Source organism: Metarhizium robertsii (assembly GCF_000187425.2).
Source record: "Metarhizium robertsii ARSEF 23 chromosome Unknown MAA_Scf_5, whole genome shotgun sequence".
Lineage (NCBI taxonomy): Eukaryota > Fungi > Ascomycota > Sordariomycetes > Hypocreales > Clavicipitaceae > Metarhizium > Metarhizium robertsii.
The window spans coordinates 3,450,098-3,465,948 of record NW_011942193.1 but is presented as its reverse complement, the minus strand read 5'-3'; the positions used below and the strand labels follow the sequence as shown (position 1 = coordinate 3,465,948).

Sequence of the window (15,851 nt, the reverse complement as noted above, 5' to 3'; positions counted from 1 at the left end):
CTGTTGTACTATATTGTACTATATTAGCATATACTTCACGGTATGTAAATATATTCTGCCGTAAATTGCTTAGGCATATATGGGTAGAGTTTAAATCCGATAAATTGTAAGGGGATAAGCGCACCTAGCAAAAACTGTCCGGTAAGCCCGCCGAGCAATTCACGCTTGCCTAGTGCGGTTTATGGCCCGAAGCATCGGAAACATTCCCTCTCTCACTTCTTGCCGAACCCTTCTTCCGGGGAACATCGTCCAAGGATTCTGAGTTGAATGTTGTGGCCATCCCGAGAGCCTGGCTCAGGCGTTGAAGGTCTCAAGGTCTCCACGGCACCTGCAGGGCCGGTCAATGCGATTCGGCTTGGTGCCACAAATATTCCGGCAGTACTTCCAAGTTCGTAGAGCGGGCAGTTACCATGCACGCATGGAGTGTCTGGTCGATTTTGCCGAGTATCGATCGGCATGCTCGTCCCATCAGTCTGGTTCCAGATACACGAGGTACTGTTGGGCAGTTCCTGCAGTTCGGAGGGCTATCAACGGGTGGGATGCCTTGGCATTGAGAGAAAGAACAGAAAATAGGAAATAAATATAAATATAAAAATGGGTAGGTGCTTGAAGGTCATCACCTGGCCGGGCGCCGAAGTGCGGTGACGATCAGTCACAATTTGTCTCGTCAATTCCAAAGTCGAATGGCAGTACGGAGTTAATACTACCAAGTCGCGTCCCGACTAGGTACATACTAGGTACCTGCATACTTTTGTTTTGGTACTGACCAGGTAGTAGTTGGAGGTACCGCGTAGGCTGAGACCACGAAATCAGGGAGGAGCGACCGGTTGGCAAAACTGTCAACTGGTGCAGGTGAGAGTCGCGGTAACTGACATGACAGGAGCGAATTGCGACCACCAAATCATCACTCAGCGGCATCCCAAACCACCACCGTCGGCGCGGATTTTGCGCGCCAGGACCCAGGGGGCATTCAGCAGCCATTTATGCCGGGGTCCACCTATGAGCATCTGTCAAGTTCAATTGACACTTGAGATCTGGCTGGCTAGACAAGCGCGCGGTGCCTCGCCCTCCCGCGGCTTGGCTTCTTCCTACAAGGGTTTGGGGGTTTTCGGTGGTGATGACATCAGGTCCCGTCGCTTACGACCAGGTCTCGGAGATAAACTCGCAAAGAACATCAACACGAGGAAAAACAAGCATGTTGCCAACTTTCGCTTATAATTCCTTTGCTTAGCACTGACACCTCAGTAGCTGACTCGAAGAGCCTGTGCCGCAACTCTTTCACCCTCAACTCGGCTCATCTAGATTACCAATGAAAGGAGAGGCCGTAGGGAATGCGACTGGGCGATGATGACCAGAAGGGGCCACCCTTCTCTTGAAAGTCTCAAGATGGCATTGCTTGCTCAAGTCACGATCCTGGGCGGCCTGAACAGGTGGGGCTTCGATTTGTTTGACCTGATTGTACGGAGTACTTCGTACAACCAGATCTACAGGTCGATTTGATGGTGCAACTGAATCCGAAATCGACCACTCACCAGAGTCTTGGTCGCCTGTCACACCCATGTGCTGGCTGTCAGCTGGGCCACAGACTAGTAGGGAACAGCCACCCCCAAATCGCTTCAAGGACCCTTATGTAGACATAGACGCGGGCAACCAACCCTGCCTGCGTCTCCAGCTCGACGTCGGCACCCCTGACCTGGTCGCCCTGTCAAGGCCAACTTTCCCTGGACGCCGCCGGTTTGTGGCCACTGCTGGGCTAATTAACAAATATATGGAATCAGTCACTCTCCATGGCTTTGCCAACTTGTCTCATTCCATGCTGTGGTGGCATCGGCCTTGGCCAAATCTGGGCGGGTCGGAGAGAAGACAGGACTGTGAGCAAGACGCTGTCCTTTGGCGAGGAACCCGATTACACAGCCAAGAGCTGTGTGATGCTACGCGGACATGTGCCACTTCGATCTGTTATCGAGGTTCGATGTCCTGTTCCATGATGCGATGTGCTTCGATTGACGAGGGCCAGAGTAACTACCAATCGGTGAAGACCAAGAATACGTAGAGTAACAACACCTTCGTCTTCTGTATGGAAACTGAGACCCTTCAGCCGCTGTCAATGGGGATTACACAGGAAGCGACAAGGTTGGCTGTGGTTGATCATGTTGGTCGCCAGCCATCTCACCTGGTTTCTGCGGCCCCAGCCTGGGTAAGAAAAAAAAAAATCTACACGACGAGCCTATGCACCAGTGGATCAAAAGAAACACCACTCAGCATCCCAGAGGATGGAGACTACGACTATCGTGGATCACGACCCAGCCACGGACCACCAAGGCTTCCGCGCGGCTGCCTCCCTCCCTGCCTCCCCACTGCTACTAGTACTTGCAGCCTGAGCACCTCGCATCGCAGAGGCCTCGTGCCTGCGGTCACACAAACACCAGACACAACCATGGTTCCCAGGCTCGCCTACACTCCCCTGTCGCCTTCGGTTTCCAACTCTCTGTTCGTCTCGTGTTTCATTCAGCAGACAAACAAGGCTGAAAGCGCAGGGAGTGGTAACTTGCAGGGGTGATGGATCTTGGCTCGGACCACGCTCCCATGTTCCATGTTCCCATGTTCCCGGGTCCAGCCAGTCGACGCCACTCCATCTGGCTTCCGTCTCCAACCCACGAACTTGAGCTCCTTTTATACATGCCGGCATGGGCCAATCTGGAGCCCCCCTAGTAGCAATACCTGTGTCTGCCATGCTTCATATGTATTTTGTGATTCACTTTTGACCGTCCTCCTCCCCTCTCCAGTCTCGCTCCCCCTGGTCTGAATCCATATCCGCCATTGTTCGCATCTCGCCCAGCCGGCTGGCTCCAATCACAACCCGCCATCGAACCTGTGAATGTCTCTCCGATTGCCGTATTTACATTCATCCAAGTCTAAGTTGACCTTCAAGACGTTTCACCGCACATCACTGCTCACACCCCCTCTGCCCTTCTAGGCCCTTCCACCAACCCCATTGCAACTCTTGATATAGAGGCAGGCGGACATGAGAGTTTCCATGACACAAGACATAAAAGGATTATCGCGCCACTCTCTCTGGCAACACATTCTCAGCAACTGGTATGATATCTTACCCTGGGGCATCTATCAATATCTCTTCGGCTCTACAAGTAGTCAGCAACTTACAACCTTGATAGAAAGGAGCGTCTCTCGGACTTTGTCATCTACCTGCCGGGGCTCCTTCCGCATCATTGAAGTCAGTGCAGGAGGCGCGCCCCTGCTTTTGACTCTTGTTTGTAAAGGGAAGCTTTCTCAACAATATATCTGCGTGTCACGCACGGTGCTTGGGTCTATTTGCTGTTTCAGCAGTGTCTTCTACATATAACTATCCGATTCCCAGGGCCCAGGACGTTTTTTTAAAAAAGAAAAAAAATCAGGCTCCTATTTAATCGGCACGTTGGACCCTACGACCACAAATCACCTCAGTCGACAGTTATGTGTATCGCTGGCACGAATCATTAGCTGTTCTAATTTAGGAAACATCATAATCCCTCCCTTCGACATGCCCAGGCAATTTCAGCATGTAAGTTTGTACTACTTGGTAGTTCTTCTTCTCGACCAAACGGCGACAAAAATGGGCACCAACTGACGAGACACATCATCTCACAGCCCTTTCAAGAATCCCAGTTTGATATCTTCGAGTGGTACCCGAGATTTCAGTCCTGTCACAGATTCTTCATTGAGCATGCTCAGCACACCAATCCTGTACAGGCCGTAGCAGCCTTGGTAAACATCCAACTACCATTTGAAAAGATCTCTAATCAGAGTTCCGCTGCCACGCCAAGTCCTTCGTCTTCTTCGGGGGCAGGGCGCGGAAACGTAGCCCTCGTGCCCTTCATCAGACGACTGGTTGCTACGGGGTTTGATACACCCTCCATTCTGCTTGGCTTTTTCGGCGACGATTGGTCTGCAGGAATAGGTCCTATTCACGAACAGGAGCGGAGAAACTACCTGTTTGCTGCAAAGAGCGAGACATGGCTCAGAGTCAAGGCTGATTACGACATGGAAAATGGGCAGTCCGTTCCCTTCCTCCGCCCACTTCAAGGCGTTACCGAGAAGGAAATCGTTAACGCAGAAGCCAACTGGAGCGATTGGCTGGCAATGCAGGACTGGATGCTAGGACCGAGAGCACCACCGGGAGAGAATGAGTTGCATTCATCAAGGGGGTCTAGAGACTGAGGGGCAAGACCTCGGCAGGCTAAGAGTATTGCATTTTTACTCTTTTCTGGAAGCGACTCGGGTAGGATTTGTGGAAATTTCATGATAGGACTGTGCTATACGCTCTTTTTCTGAAAAATCGTTTTGCTTATACTGCTCGCAATTGGCTCTCTTTTGTTTTGGCGGAGAGGCGTTATACCCCTTGGTCAGGCTGTTGAGCGTATGGTCATGTCCGAACCGTGCTCCACCAAGTATCATCTACGACGTTTATCCTGTCGAAGGAGCTTCATTTAGGCGCGTATATCACAGTTGTCCTTACTAGCACACCACATCACTTCCACATACAATAATGATACTTTTAAAAGCGCGTAAAAGTGGGTCAGCTTGCTCTATTTTTGGGGGTTATTCAGTAACCTCAGTGTCAAGTGTTGCATTATGTACAGACAGTTGCAATGTCAGGTCGTCAATATGAAGTGATGACGGTTTTTGGGGGGGGCAGTGAAGGGGGATCAAAAAGTACATGGCCGGTTGAAACGCCGCGTCAAGACAACACCATGGGCCTGAAATCGGCGCCGTTGTTGAAAAAAAAAAAAAAGAACCAAGAAGCCTTCCCCTGATTTCCTGCTGACGTCGGGAAACGAGTAAAGAAAAAACAAGTCAAAACCATGAGGGCTAACTTACTCCCCTAACCGCACCAATGATGCAAATATGCCTTCTTTCCGTTGACAATGTCCGCCTAACGCCACACAGCCATAATCCAAAAACATAGATGGATTGCTCTTTCGTTCTTGCGTCGACCCTTTTCTCTTCCGCATTTCTCTCAAGTCAATTCCATAGTTCTGACTATATGAGAGAGTGATGTTGGAATATGGTCCAAGCCTGCAAAAGAAGAAAAGAACAGAAAAGAAAATTGAAAGCTTGTATTATGATAGGGAGATTTATACAAGAATGGACCAGAAACGGAACTCTGGCTCCCATTCTAGGTAGGTTCGGAAGTTGCCAAGCTTGGGTAGTGATAAGAATGTGCGAGAGTTTCGGTATTAGTAGGGAAAGGTAATTTTCGAGGCTTAATTAAGGAAGCCCTTGCAGGCCGCGGTACCGCAAAGGCATGGAATACGGTCCAAGCTGCCAATTTCTCGCTCGAATTTGTAGTCGTATGTCAATTCCTCATCTGTAGACATCATGTCAGCCAGGTGGTTCTACTCTAAACTCAGGCCACTTTACTCTCCAAAGAAAGTTACTCACTCATTGCAATGTCACGGAGGGCATATATGACAATTCTCTTGCTGCCTTCGACTTTGATAATCTTGGCTGTACAATTCGGCATGCAGCTGTGATTAATGAAACGTGCAATGCCCCCCTTCTTGGTTGCATCAATGACAGTATCGTCATCAATGCGGAAAAGGTAGCTACTCCCAATACCGCTCTTGAGATAACGGTTCTCTCGAATTTCCGCGATTTGTTGACGGACTTCCTCACCAACGTACTCGATAATCATGTCGTCCTTGTTGATATTTTCCATGGCATAAAGGCCCCAATTATGGATAGCAGATCGAGCAAACTTGACGGGCTTCTTCCGCTTCTTAAGCTGGTTGAATTTGAAGACATCAGAGTCCTGCCCAAGCGTCTTCTTTTGGTCATTCAGATCGGCAACATAACGACGGTTTGTAGCCCGATTGGCGCGTGAGTTGCCTTTGGCGATCTTCTCAGCTGCAATCTTGGCTGCTTCAGACGCGGCATGGACACTGTCTTTGCCGTTCCTCTTGGACCGTGCCTGGCGTTCTTCTCTAGCCTTCTGCACTTTGATATGATGTGGCAGGTATTTCGATTTCTCAGAGTTAAGAATCTTTTTGACTCCTTCAGTACGCGCACAGCCGGTGGCATTCGGAACGTAGTATCCTCCAATAGACACCGGGTGATTGGAAGAGTTGCTCGTCGAGTTCAGTTCTCTGACACGGTTGCGCTTCCATAACCAAAGCTCTGCGTTTCCAACATCGGCAACGCTAAACTTCTTTTGCAGCTTGGCTAAATCAGGCTTGTCTTTAATGCCAAGAGCCAGGTTCTGCAAAGCAGCAATGTCGGGTTTGAAATCGTCGTGCAGTATGAGAGCGGCGGTGAGTGGTGTGGTAGAAAATAGTCGCTCATCATATTTGTCAATAGGTGCATCAGCTTGAGGAATGCCCTCCTCCTCCACCTTGGCTGGCAAAGAGAGCTCCTCGTCGCCTTCATCGCCGAGCTCCGCCTCTTGCTGCTGCTTCAGAGCTTCCTGCTCCTCCAAGAGTTGCTTCTTGGTTTTTTTCTTCGGCTTTACGGCCTTCTTCTTTACACCCTTCAAAGTTTGAGGTACGGGTGTCTCCGGTCTGGACACACCACTGTCAAGGTCACCCAGCAGATCAACATCAACACCAATGTCTGTAGATGCCCCGCGTCCGTCAATATCCGTGTCGATGCGGCTAATTTTGACACCAAATAGTTCTTCATCGGACTTCTTTTGTCGCTTAAAAGCCTTCTCAATGGAAGCTTCCAACTTCCTTTTCTTCAACGATGACCGATCTAAGATGGCCAGGCTAGATTCTGTCATAGAGTCGTCGTCTCCACCGCGACCCCAAGAGCCAAATTCGTCATCCGTACTCATGCGACTCCGGGGTCGCGATTCAGGCTCTTCGGTGTCACGAGCAGCCAGCGCTCTAGTGTCAGTGTCATCGTCGGACTCAAAGTCGCTGTCCAGACTCTTGAAACGATGGTGCAAGGAACGGAAAGCACTTCTCCCGGCAGACTGGCGCTTCCGTGAAAAGGGATCAACAAACATATTTCGGTGGCTGCCCTTAGCCTTAACTTTTCGTATTCGGGGCAGTGCTTTTGCCTCAAGTCGTCCGGTTCGCCGTTCAATTGGATCCGCTCCTGAATTCGGTGTCCCAATCCTCGGGCTATTGCTATCGTTGTCTTCATCGTCATCAATCTGGTCCAAGTTGAATTTTCGTCTCTTGGCGACATGGTTGGATGGATTGAGGAAGTCAGAGAGGCATGGTGCAGCCACCTGTGTTCGAATATGCCGTATCAGGTGCTCCGTCATTTCTCGTCGAACCGCCTCCACGGCCTCGAAGACAGGATCAAAGTTCTTAGCTCTCTGTTTCTTTTCTTCTTCGAGGTCTGCTTCCTCTTCTCGCCGACGTCGTTTTGTTTCCTCATGCCGTCGCCGTGCTAACAGCTCTTGGTCCCGTTCCCTATCTCTCGGGGGTGGGGGAGAAGGACTGCGTCTGCGTTCAGCGTCCGCACCACGAGTTGGTCTTGGCAAGCAAAGCTGCATCGCCATGTCATAGTTGAAGAATTCGGTATGATTGACGGCTCGGTAGCACCGTTCTGCTTCTGACTTGCCCGTAAACGAGTTTCGAAAGACAACGTAGAAGCCGGTACGGTCGAGACGAATTTCTTCAAACCCATAATTCTTTAATCGTTTCTTCATGTGCGGGACGATACTAGGCAATATCGGCACATCATCAGAAGAGATGAAAATATAGGGGTCATTCGCCAATTGATGGGAGATATTCTGCGGCTCAATAGGTACCTGTGGCCTGGCAGGCGGCGTTGCACTGGGTTGTGGTGGTGCTGTCGCCGGTGTTGGCCACGGCGCAGTTGGTCCTTTGGGTGCTGTCGGGGGGGGTCGCACGAAAGGCACCGCCGGTGCTGAAGATTTTGGGCCTGTTGGAGGTGCTTTAGAAGCGGCCTGCTCCCTAGCCAACTTCTCCTTGTTATACTTTTCTCTCTCTCGTTTGAGATGTTCTTCAAGCATTCGTCGGCTCTTACGTCCCTCTGGATCATAGTCAACCTTGACCATGTCAGCATCGATTTTGATACCAGGTGTCCGCACGGCACGGCGAGCGGCATCAACTGCGGAGACAGCCGCTCGTCCTGAGCGCTTAGAGTCACGATAGCGAATGGTCGCAAAACCAAGGTAGCTGCCTGTATCGGGATGCATTTTATTGCTGCTTTCCGCAATTTCTCCAAATGTTGCAAAGACAGCCGTCACTTTGTTGAAGGGAATCAGGGGGTTGTACCGTGTCACCACGATCTGCGTCGGCGGGCCAGGCCCGATGGATGTCTTTACATCATACGGGTAGGGTTTGAGATTCTCTGGCGCAGGGCGCAATCGAGCTTTTGGTAGATAATAGTCGGTATTGATATAGCCAAGCCGGCCCCCAGCCTTTTGCAAACGCGGGTCGGAAGGGGGAGCGTCATCGTTCTATCCAAGAAAGTTAGCCTATATTTACTGTGCCCGAAAGTGACGCCCCCCCTTCACCCATGAGAATATTTAGTTATACATACCAATCCAAATTCTGTATATGTCGGTTTGGAACTCTTGCCAGCTCCTTTATTCCGTACTCGATCGAGGATCGGATCATATGTACATATCAGGCCTTTGACAGATGGAAATGGATCTCGGGCCGACGGGCGATCAATATGTTGGGTACCGAATGAGTTCAGACCATCATGGCCTTGAGCAAGGCCTGCGGTATGAGTTTGTCCCGAGCCATGGTCGGCTGCCTCCAGTGGAGGCATATCTGGCTTTGAAGATGAGGGGACCGGTGAGTAGGACGATGAGTCCCGCGCGGTGAGAGGCGTCGTTCTTGCAGATATGTGAGATGAGGCCGTCGTTGTGGTTTGCCTTTGTGAGGCACTAAAAATAGAGGACGCAGAGCTCGTGTGCGAGCTGGCAGATCCAACAGTACTGGGTATATCTCCCAGAGGAGTGTCGTGATCGTCGTTTTGTGAGTGGGGGGCATCCGAAGGGATATTGGATTGTGACAGCCGAGCAAAACCGGTTGCATTCGAAGGCACCGCGCCGGCAGCGGGATCTGAAGATGGATCGCTGCCCTGAATGCTATTGCGCCGTGATCGCTCGCGATCTGCCCGGCCTTGGGCTTCTGCTCTCACTTTTGGAGCGTTTGGAAAGAACTGCGCGAAACTCACGCCTGGAGGCGGCCGAGTCATCGTGTCGATGCGCTCCTGTTATCTTTTGCACCGCAACCTGCTCATCATATCTCGCGTTTGGTTCTAGGCCATTCACGGGACAAACGATTGTGGTGGGCGATGGTCTTCACACGCAGGCCGTACGCGCTTCGCCGAGCCCACGCGACCGGAGGACAAGAGGGCGGGCAGCGGTGGGAAGGCGGGTAGATCCTCATTCACTGGCAGAGCAAGAACTGTCGCGCCAATGGAAAAGTGATGAGAGGGCGAAGCAAACGTATGCGATCGTAGTGCAATATGTGCCGCAGCAAAAGATCAAGATGTGAAGCGTGCACGTGTGAAAAATAGAAGGGACAGAACGGTGAGAGGTTCGACATAGATTGACACTTTCTTTCAGGGATGGCAGAACTGAATCCTTGTTGGTCCAGCCACAGGCTGGCAACATTACGGAGGCTCAGGAAGTACCGAGAACCTTTGTGCGCTCTCGGCGTGGCTTTGCCGGAAATACTATTTGTCCGGAGTTAGTCGCTGCATTAGCCACTCTAGAATTCTGGCCGGCATAGGCTAGCCCCCCCCAAAAAGTTTATTCTGTACCTGCATCCTGCTTCACAATCGAACCAAATTTCCCACGCCCAGAAATGCCAATTTTAATCAAATTCGTTGAAAATAAAGGGGTTTTAGGTGCAACGCTGAAATCTACAGCAATGTTTGTCAGCGGAAACTACGATTTATGGAGTGATAGCAGCTATGCACACGGTTCAACAAAGTGCCTAGGTAGCTACACATGTGATTGCGGTGGTGGCGAGGGAGGTAGAGAGCATGTCTGCACATCTTTGCGAAGATGAATTAGCCTATCGCGAGATATCCCATAATGTACTGTAATTTATTAGTATATATTTACCCAGAGGCAAATATACCTTGCCAAAAAATGTGAGTACGCTCCGATATGTCGAATTTGACTGGGTAGCGTTGTGAAGAAGGGCCGACAGCTACCACGACTCCCATTTGAAGATAGTACGCTTGTTTTTTTCTTCCTTTTGGGCGGCAAGAGAAAAGGGGAATGGTAAAGCTAAATACTGACAGGCGCCTGAGAAGCTGGCCTGGTGGTGTCACAGTTATTGCCAAGTTATTCGTACGTGAAGGTCTCAGATAGTGCTATACCCTAAACTCCAACGTTTTTGAGATTTATTACACAGGAAATCAAATCGTCAGCTTGAATTCAAACTCATCGTCCTCATCATCGGATGGCAAAAATGGCCTTTGCAGCGGTGGCAAGTCCCCTTCGTCCCCGTCATCAAAGATTGACATAAATTGTGGCCTTGATGATTCCGTGTTGCATGAAGTGGCTTGACGAATTCGAGCTGGGGTAATAGTCAACTGGGAATCAGGGTCCTGTGGGACAGTAGGCTTAGGCTGTTGTCTCTGCCTGATGGACTGGCTATTACCATGGGAATGCACCATGGAAGAAGCCGAACGCCCTTTATTGTATCCTAGGGTTGTGCGTGAAGCGGCCTCGCCCGTTGAGTTTCCACTCGAACTTGGCTTGGTGATGACTGGTCTAGCAGGCCTGGTTACTGAAATTATCCCCGATAATGGCCTCCGCGTTGTAGAACTGCTCGAGGCAGGACGTGGGACATTGCCATTCTGCTTGTCTGAACGCACAGCCAACATTGAGGCGGCTCGTCGTGCAGAGATAGAGGCAGGCTGTAATTGGGAACTTTTAGTTCTGGCCCTCCTCGATGATAAATCAGTCGCTGGTTTGACTCTATCGCTTGGAACCGTAGTTGGCATTTGATTATCCTCAATATCCTCCGGGCTCCAACCTATAGCATTGACCTCTTGAGCATTTCGTTCCTCGGCCTTTTGCAATACTGTTTCCATCTCCTTGTTGAATTTCTTTTCCATGAGGGAAACCCCGTTTTCATCAATAGGATTATGGAAGTGCTGGTAATACCCCTTAAGGAGATTTCCTTTCTTTAAACCATTGAAGGTGAGACCGCCTGGAGGCAGCACGTCAGACTCATATGGCAGAGGGGTTGGCCTCGGAGGAGCATATTCAGGCTCCGGAATCTCGTTGCCATCGGCATCGTCATGTTCGTCATGCTCAATATTCAGCTTGATTGGTTGAAGATTCACCGGTTTCTGCCTGGTCTTCTGCCCACTGCTTTGCCTCGTCTGTGTCTTTTCGATTTCTCGAACAATATCCTTGACCCCAGTCGTCTGGCCTGTTCTGGCTTTCGCATTTGTAGTCTTGTTTCCTAGTGGCGCACGAGTACGATTATCTGATGGGCAGAGATTAGCAAACCGTATGGGGGATTCTTTTATTGAAGTGAATCTAGGAACACGCACTCATCGGAGTTAACATTGTCTGGCGTTGGCCCGTCATTTTCCCCGTCATCAACCTATCCTTTCCTCCCAACTTGGCACCACCACCGAAGGTGGTTTTATCCGCAAATGCCATGGGCGCATTCTCATCGCCTCGCCCGAAGTTGCCGGGCGTCTTGGGATATCTGGCGCCTGGTGTTTTTGGCTGTTGTTTTGTTGGGCCTTGGTGGTGACTATGCACCAAATTCTCTTGGTCGCGATGTGCCGCCAACATGGTGGTTCCGCGGTGCCGAATATCAATAAGTCTGTAGATAACCTGTTATGAAGAGTGAAAGATCACGGGCAAGGACGCGATGATGCGTATTCAATCCCATCAACAATAGGGGCTGATTAGACAATCTCGTAGTTCTGTCATCTTAATTGTTGGGGCCCCGCCAGGAATCTAAGCTCCTGTTGATTAGCCTGGTCGCAAATAATGGTTGACCGGACAACAGGCGGTTGCCAGTACCCAAATTCCAAGCCAGCTAGCGCACCGTACTCCAGATGTCACGTAATACTTCGGCAGCCCGGTTTGTACACTTGAGCGAGTGGGCCGCTGGCTATGGCACGTTGTACCACTGGACCGAACCGTTGACTGGACATTGGACGCGTTCACTGCTCAAGCCACAGCGGCCGACAGGGGAGGTACAAGCATCGTTGGAGGGGCATGCGGCCAGCTCTTGCGACTCCTTACTCCGTAGTCTCAAAGCACAAGCACTGGAACCCCATTTGCTCATCCCTTTTCTTTGATCTTGACCCAATCATCCAACCTTGCTGCATCGTCAATCCTCCACAAACCGGTATTCATCTCCAACTGAAATTCTACCTACCCGAGCTCGATTTCATAATACTTCTCGAAAATGGATCGCATTAAGGAGGTTCGTCTTTTCATATTATTCTTCCTGCCTGTTCGGACAGCGTCCCCCTCTGTTTGTACCCCACTCAACACAGTGTTGTGTAGAGGGGTAGAATGCTTGGTTGTCCGACAAGGCGAACGACGCATCGTGACTGACGATGGTCACAATCTAGAAAATGAACTCCCTCCGCCTCGAGGCTGATGAGGCTGCTGCAAAGGTGCAAGAACTTCAGGCCAAAGTCAAGGCTCTTGAGCAGGAGAACTTGGCCAAGGAACAGGAGATCACCTCTCTACAGCACAAGAACAACTTGCTAGAGGGCGAGGTGGAGAAGCTCGAAGCCGCCACGAAGGACTTCAAGAAAGCCGCTGATGAAGGCCAACAACACGGCACCCAGAACGAGACGCTGCAGCGACGACTTCAGTTGCTTGAGGAGGAAGCCGAAGATGCCGACAAGACTTTGCGGGAAGCGAACGAGAAGTATGGAATCTCGACCCTAGCCTCCTGTTCCCCTTTCCCGGCGGCTGAGATGCTTCGCTGCTTCTTAGTAAGAGCGAAGTCTGATGCTAACCATTATCCAAATATATTAGGCTTCGACAGACCGATGTCAAGGCTGGACACTTCGAGCGCAAGGTGCAGGCTCTCGAACAAGAACGAGACCAATGGGAGCAGAAGTACGAGGAGATGGCAAAGAAGCACTCGACCCTGCAGAAGGAATTGGAGGAGCTTCAAAACGAGATTGGCAACATCTAACTTTACAAGTTTGTAGAGAAATCAACCACCCATTTACTGCAACGTGGTTGTTCCGAGTTTAGCCAGGACGACCTAGGCGAAGCAAGGCCCCAGAGGTTATCGATGTGATTATTTTTGACGCGAGTATTTTCTTTTGTTGCGAGAAAAGCGAATCACCTAGCAGCAGTATATACCATCTCTTCTAGTAATTGGAGCTGCCTCAATCCATGGGGTATCTATTCTCCCATAATATTTAAATACCTTCATCTGCTTCACAATGCCCGTTTTGCTGCTCTGGTTTCTTCTACTCTCTCCGTGATTTGCTTTTTGCTTTTTGCTTTCTATCTGTCAGCTGTCGTTCGATCTTTGATTCGTACCGGAACTTCTTCTTCTTCTTCTTCTGCCATGATGGTTTCTTCTTATCCTTGGCCTCGGCTTCTTTCTTTTCTGCTTCCTCCCGTTTTCGGCGAGCTTCTTCCTCAGCCTCATCATCGATTTCATCTGGTCTGCTTAATCCATCTCGCGAGACCGAAACTGATTCAACCTTGACAGTAGTATACCTGTCCTCATCAATGTATTCTTCCTCGTGATCGATAAGGTCCAAGTCTGGCTTGTCCGGGAAACCATCCCATTCGTCCACATCCTCCCCAGATTCTTCTCCCTCATCGATCTGCGAAGATACAGCCCCAGACTCACGAAGTATTCTGTTTACAGCCTCGACATGTTCAGCAACTTCTCGTCGTCTGTCTTCTCGTATCTACGGAAGCAAGTGGATTAGTGCCTTCGCAAAGACAATGCACTGCCCATCGAGGCTCGTCAGAGGGTGCGCACCTGTTTCCGCGTTTCCAATTTTTCCTGGCGAGCCCTCTTGGCAGCTTCTTCTTGCGCATGCTTTATTCTCTGCTGCTTGCGCTTGTGAAAACCCGTAAGATATTCTGTGCGGGCGTCGTCGTCGAACGAGATCTCTTCAATAGTCGACGTAGTTTTCCGTTTCTTGCTTGGGGGTGGAAGAATGCTCTTTTTCGGTCTCGGTCTGGCGAACATTTTGGCAATTGGAAATCTTCCAATCCGGAATAAAGCAGCTGTGTTGCTATTATGATACAAAGAAGGTCGGATTGCTGCATATGGTCAAGTATTTTTTTTTTACATCAAGTAGAACCTCGACACTCCCACAGCAAACAGGGTCCACTAGCCGCCCACTATGACCCTTGTACTTGACAAAAGGTTCTGGAGACCGGCCCTTCAATGTTACCAGTTGACCCCAGTGACCTTACGTAATGCACTGGATTTCCAGTACCATCACGGTCGCAGGGCAGGCGGCTGCGTGTCCGTCATAGTAACGAAGGAGCTTGACACAGCTCATTGACGATACGACAAGTGCCCAGTCGCGCATCGCTATAGTCACCATGCGTTTCCAGATTCTCGCCAGTGCCTTAGTGTTACCGGGAGCAGCGTTTGCTTTCTTAGATTCTTCACCATGGGTGCTGTTTTCGAGTTCAAAGTGAGCCTGCGCGCGCATCATCCTTTAGTTGACGACGGCTTGACTGACAATTCTATTAGGATTTCGCAACCACCCAACACCAACCAGATTCAGACGAGTTCCGAAGTAATAAAATTCACCAAAAATGTACTCGATGAATGTCTTACCGACCGATACCTGATCGTGACACAACCCGGTATCAATGCTGCGGATCTTACCCAGAACGATTGCTTGATGCCCCATGTCTGCAAGACTGTCGAAGCTTCTCGGGTCAAGGGAAAGTATACCGTGGCCGAGGTTATCGGAGACGTTACAGAAGCCAAATTTGATGAGTACATTAAGTTGGCATGCAGGAAGAAGGGAAAGACTGCCCATGTGAAGTCAGTTCAGCTGGGCTCGCTATCACCAGCTGCCAGGGCTCAGGATCTCGCCAGCAATGGTACGTCGGTTCTCAAGGAAGACGAGGCCACACATGTGTGGATTCTCACTGATGGAGTTGCAGATGTATCCCTTACTGCTGAGCTGGAAGCAGTCACAGCCGCTGACAGCTACACCGTCCTGCTCTACGCGACCCCCCGGGAACCGCTGTACGAGTCGGATTTCATCGAGCCAGTGCATATGGGTATGAAGCGAGACGCGGGTAGCGCTCCCCTGCGCCAGCAAACCAACGAAACAGAATTCAACAAGTTGCCCCTGTTTGAGAAGTATCAGTTTTTCACTCCTGGTAAGCCATTGCTGTTACTCGTGTACGATAAAGCTCTCCTGACCAATGACGCTAGGCATCTTCATGGGCCTTGTTGTCGCCATTGTTCTTCTTTCCATTCTCGGAGCTGGTATCAGAGGTCTTGCCAGTCTCGAGGTCTCTTATGGTGCTTTCGACAAGGAGATGGGCCCGGCAGCTCAGAAGAAGCAGCAGTAATGTGTTGAGGCGGTGCCATCATGTTTTGTACGTTGTTGAACCGAGTTGTTCTGTAGCATATACATATCAAATACGGAGTTTAAAGGCTGGTTTACTGAAGAATGCTACGGGCTTGGAGCGTGAAATCTTGCCGTTGTTAAACGCCGCAGGATGTCACTCGAGTAGAGTTCAGTTTATACATTGTATGGTTAAAGAGCCCAGAAATTACTTTTCCTGTTACGACAAAAAAATTTCATTCACCCAAGCAATTCCGCGAACAGACGTGTGTAAAAACTCCCCCTGCGCCGTCCCAATAATTCTCTTTGAACAGCCCCTGATTCCACCCTATACCGTCAACCCC

The 15,851-nt window shown here is 50.2% G+C and overlaps 6 protein-coding genes across 6 annotated transcripts; 3 read left to right on the top strand and 3 right to left on the bottom strand.

Annotated features, from left to right (window-relative positions):
- Positions 1-3,541: 3,541 nt before the first annotated feature.
- MAA_06827 (ilp is an apoptosis inhibitor) lies at positions 3,542-4,218 on the top strand (the record flags this gene model as incomplete). The annotated part of the gene is made up of 2 exons (XM_007824825.1): positions 3,542-3,562; positions 3,649-4,218. The coding sequence occupies 2 exons, from the start codon at positions 3,542-3,544 to the stop codon at positions 4,216-4,218; spliced, it is 591 nt and encodes a 196-aa protein (XP_007823016.1).
- Positions 4,219-5,264: 1,046 nt separating this feature from the next.
- On the bottom strand, positions 5,265-9,186 carry MAA_06826 (histone-lysine N-methyltransferase; the record flags this gene model as incomplete). The annotated part of the gene is made up of 3 exons (XM_007824824.2): positions 5,265-5,368; positions 5,443-8,437; positions 8,521-9,186. The coding sequence occupies 3 exons, from the start codon at positions 9,184-9,186 to the stop codon at positions 5,265-5,267; spliced, it is 3,765 nt and encodes a 1,254-aa protein (XP_007823015.2).
- Positions 9,187-10,362: 1,176 nt separating this feature from the next.
- On the bottom strand, positions 10,363-11,761 carry MAA_06825 (uncharacterized protein; the record flags this gene model as incomplete). Its single annotated transcript, XM_007824823.1, has 2 exons — positions 10,363-11,444; positions 11,512-11,761. The coding sequence occupies 2 exons, from the start codon at positions 11,759-11,761 to the stop codon at positions 10,363-10,365; spliced, it is 1,332 nt and encodes a 443-aa protein (XP_007823014.1).
- Positions 11,762-12,558: 797 nt separating this feature from the next.
- On the top strand, positions 12,559-13,133 carry MAA_06824 (uncharacterized protein; the record flags this gene model as incomplete). The annotated part of the gene is made up of 2 exons (XM_007824822.1): positions 12,559-12,927; positions 12,981-13,133. The coding sequence occupies 2 exons, from the start codon at positions 12,559-12,561 to the stop codon at positions 13,131-13,133; spliced, it is 522 nt and encodes a 173-aa protein (XP_007823013.1).
- Positions 13,134-13,416: 283 nt separating this feature from the next.
- MAA_06823 (Nucleolar protein 12) lies at positions 13,417-14,156 on the bottom strand (the record flags this gene model as incomplete). Its single annotated transcript, XM_007824821.1, has 2 exons — positions 13,417-13,869; positions 13,944-14,156. The coding sequence occupies 2 exons, from the start codon at positions 14,154-14,156 to the stop codon at positions 13,417-13,419; spliced, it is 666 nt and encodes a 221-aa protein (XP_007823012.1).
- Positions 14,157-14,589: 433 nt separating this feature from the next.
- MAA_06822 (ER protein BIG1) lies at positions 14,590-15,511 on the top strand (the record flags this gene model as incomplete). Its single annotated transcript, XM_007824820.1, has 2 exons — positions 14,590-15,316; positions 15,372-15,511. 2 exons carry the CDS (start codon positions 14,590-14,592, stop codon positions 15,509-15,511), a joined length of 867 nt encoding a protein of 288 aa, XP_007823011.1.
- Positions 15,512-15,851: the final 340 nt, after the last annotated feature.